The 2219-nt window shown below is 31.5% G+C and overlaps 1 protein-coding gene across 1 annotated transcript in view; it reads left to right on the forward strand.

The window, feature by feature from the left end:
• Positions 1-2215, forward strand: part of LOC106475477 (cadherin-89D-like) — a gene marked incomplete at its 3' end in the record, with an annotated part of 12369 nt that extends 10154 nt beyond the window's left edge. Inside the window, exons 4-5 of the mRNA XM_022379573.1 lie at positions 1797-1896; positions 2111-2215. Coding sequence (XP_022235281.1) covers positions 1797-1896; positions 2111-2215 — 205 coding nt within the window. The remainder of the gene's footprint in view (positions 1-1796; positions 1897-2110) is intronic.
• Between the last annotated feature and the right edge of the window lie 4 nt (positions 2216-2219).

Consider the following 2219-nt stretch of genomic DNA (forward strand, 5'->3'; position numbering starts at 1 on the left):
GTAATATTGTAGAACATTATCAAGTTACGGCATAGTTTCACAATGGTAATATTGTAGAACATTATCAAGTTACGGCATAGTTTCACAATGGTAATATTGTAGAACATTCTTAAGTTACGGCCTAGTTTCACAATGGTGATATTGTAGAACATTATTAAGTTACGACCTAGTTTCACAATGGTAATATTGTAGAACATTATTAAGTTACGGCATAGTTTCCCAATGGTGATATTGTAGAACATTATTAGATTACGGCATAGTTTCACAATGGTAATATTGTAGAACATTATCAAGTTACGGCATAGTTTCACAATGGTAATATTGTAGAACATTATCATGTTACGGCATAGTTTCACAATGGTAATATTGTAGAACATTATTAAGTTACGGCATAGTTTCCCAATGGTAATATTGTAGAACATTATCAAGTTACGGCATAGTTTCACAATGGTAATATTGTAGAACATTATCAAGTTACGGCATAGTTTCACAATGGTAATATTGTAGAACATTATCAAGTTACGGCATAGTTTCACAATGGTAATATTGTAGAACATTATCAAGTTACGGCATAGTTTCACAATGGTAATGTTGTTAATTCAAGAATATCTTCTTGAAAAGTTGAAGATTACTTTATGTCATTCTACTTTTGGTGCTTAACACTGATTTTCTTCGTTTCTGACGGTTTCAATGATATTGTTTAATTATTATAACAATACTTAATCTTCGTCTCTGACGGTTTCAATGATATTGTTTAATTATTATAACAATACTTAATCTTCGTCTCTGACGGTTTCAATGATATTGTTTCTCTATTATAACAATACTTAATCTTCGTCTCTGACGGTTTCAATGATATTGTTTATCTATTATAACAATACTTAATCTTCGTTTCTGACGGTTTCAATGATATTGTTTATCAATTATAACAATACTTAGTCTTTGTCTCTGACGGTTTCAATGATATTGTTTATCTATTATAACAATACTTAATCTTCGTTTCTGACGGTTTCAATGATATTGTTTATCAATTATAACAATACTTAGTCTTTGTCTCTGACGGTTTCAATGATATTGTTTATCAATTATAACAATATTTAATTTTCGTTTGACGGTTTCAATGATATTGTTTATCAATTATAACAATACTTAATCTTCGTCTCTGACGGTTTGGATGAGATTGTTTATCTATTATAACAATACTTAATCTTCGTCTCTCAGGGTTTGATGATAATATTTACTTATTATAACTGTACTTAATCTTGTTTAATTATTATAAGAATACTTAAACATACCTTCATTTCACTGCTGGAAAATTATTTCAGAATTACGTTTCTTTATAACAAGATCTGATAAAGACTTTACATTCATATCTGTAAGAAACAGTTAGTACCTTAAGGCTTAATTTTCTTTAATTCCACACCAAACTGTCTTGAGACATGACTGTCTTCCCTACTACAATTTTTGCTGTTTTCCTCTAAACTGTCGTGTTGTTCCCTTGTCATCCACACAAGTCTTCCTATTCACAATTCTAAACAGAAGTCATCGATTTTTCTAGACGAGTAACTCTCTCTTATCCGATTATTTATATCCAGGAAGACAACTTGAATTGTAGGTGGTTAAATAATGACGCTTCAGTAATATAGCTATCTAGAGAGGGCAACATTTGTAGCTATCTAGAGAGGGCAACATTTGTAGATACTTAATTTAGGGCCGTACTAGCAGTTAACAATTTCCAAGGTGTTAATTTATATATATTTAAAATATTTTTTACAATATGACATTCTCCTAAGCAGGGAGCGCAGATTCGTCAGAAGTTGAACATTGATCCACCAATCCACGCTTATGATCAGGACATTGGAATCAATACCCCTGTTCGATATAAAATCATCTTAGGTAAGGAAGAACGCCTTTTGATCATCAAAGAAATAGAGTCTGGTAAAGTTAAACTGGGAAATGAGGAAATCTAACTTTTTTTTTCATGTTGATCATAGTTTTTGATTAGGTGGCGTGACAGAGCTCAGAGTTGTGAACACTTTTAGCTGCAACTACTGAATAATAATGTTGACTGGCATCGTTTGATTTCTCTAACATCTATTATGTTCTACAGGAAATGACCACGGATTCTTTGAACTTGAGGAACAAATAGGAGACTTGTACCTAGTGAAAGAAGTCGATCTTGAAAGTCTGCCCAATCCAGTATTAAACCTTCAGATACA

The sequence above is a fragment of the Limulus polyphemus genome, unplaced genomic scaffold (genome assembly GCF_000517525.1).
Source record: "Limulus polyphemus unplaced genomic scaffold, Limulus_polyphemus-2.1.2 Scaffold8639, whole genome shotgun sequence".
In the NCBI taxonomy this organism is placed as follows: Eukaryota; Metazoa; Arthropoda; class Merostomata; order Xiphosura; family Limulidae; genus Limulus; species Limulus polyphemus.